At 44.0% G+C, this 1,306-nt stretch overlaps 1 protein-coding gene across 1 annotated transcript; it reads right to left on the bottom strand.

Annotated features, from left to right (window-relative positions):
* Nucleotides 1–400: 400 nt before the first annotated feature.
* On the bottom strand, nt 401–1,300 carry LOC115272437 (olfactory receptor 5W2-like; the record flags this gene model as incomplete). Its single annotated transcript, XM_029915510.1, has 1 exon — nt 401–1,300. A coding segment is annotated over one exon (900 nt), but the record flags the coding sequence as incomplete, so codon positions are not given.
* Between the last annotated feature and the right edge of the window lie 6 nt (nt 1,301–1,306).

Genomic DNA, 1,306 nt, shown 5'->3' with positions numbered 1-1,306 from the left:
AAACCCATCTTAACTCACCGACATTCCCCTCTGGCTGAGCAAGTTTATTGAACTCATTGCTTAAAAAGCACTATAACCTTAAGTGTTACGTTTAACTGACATGAGGAGAGTAGTTGCTATTCCAACGAGATCTCACTAAGATCTACGCATGAACAGAGAAAGCAGGGATAAAAAAAGATCTTATTTGCAAACCGGCAGTTGAACCTAGTACTACTCTTTCTAGTTTGAGCAGAAGACGAAGATCAATAATGACTCTCCAAACTCAATTTAGGTACAAAGATAAATAATAGAAACCACGTAGAAGGTTGTGTTGGTGACACTGCAAGAATCTATGTCAAAGGATATGAACTTGGCCTCTTAGGATCTTTTAAAAAATACTCCTGGGCCAAAAAGTCCAGTTTCAAGTACTGATTATTTTTTTCAGGGCACCTTTCACATCCTTATTCCTTAAGCTGTAGATCAGTGGGTTTAACATAGGGATGACAACCGTATAGAACACAGAGGCCATTTTGTCCGTGTCCATAGAGTAACTGGAGCTGGGTCGGAAATACATGAACAGGAGTGTGCCGTGAAATATAGCCACTGCGGTCAAGTGGGAGGCGCATGTAGAGAAGGCTTTTCGTCTCCCTTCCGCCGAGTTCATTCTAAGGATGGTAGTTATGATGTAGGTGTAGGAGAGGAGGACGGTCATGATGCTGCACCCCACCACACAGCCAATGAAAGTGAACATCACTATCTCGTTCATGGATGTATCTGAAGAGGAGAGGGACAGCAAGGGTGGGACGTCACAGAAAAAGTGATTGATGATACCGGAATTACAGAATGACAATCGAAATGTGCAGCAGGTGTGGATTGCCGAATCCACAAAGCCCACGATGTAGGCAACGGCCACGAGCTGGATGCAGATTTTCCTGGACATGGCGACTGTATAAAGAAGTGGATTACAGATGGCTACATACCGGTCGTAAGCCATGACAGCCAACATGAGACATTCCACATCTGCAAAGGCCCCGAAAAAATACAACTGAATCGCACACAGGTTATATGGAATCTTCTTTTGTTTAGATAAGAAGTCAGCCAGCATCTTGGGAGACACCGTGGAGGAGTAGCAGACATCACAGAAAGACAGATTGCTCAGGAAATAATACATGGGTGTGTGGAGTCTGGAGTCCAGCTTGATCAGCAGGATCATCCCCAGATTGGCAATCATGGTTATGGCATAAACCAGCAGAAAGAATACAAAGAGCCCCTGCTGCACATCTTTTCTGCCAGAAAGTCCTAGGAGTATGAAGTCGGTAATTACAGA

Source organism: Suricata suricatta, chromosome 11 (genome assembly GCF_006229205.1).
Source record: "Suricata suricatta isolate VVHF042 chromosome 11, meerkat_22Aug2017_6uvM2_HiC, whole genome shotgun sequence".
Taxonomy (NCBI): Eukaryota; Metazoa; Chordata; class Mammalia; order Carnivora; family Herpestidae; genus Suricata; species Suricata suricatta.
Note: the sequence above shows the minus strand (reverse complement) of the source record. Positions and strands in the feature narration are given on the sequence as shown.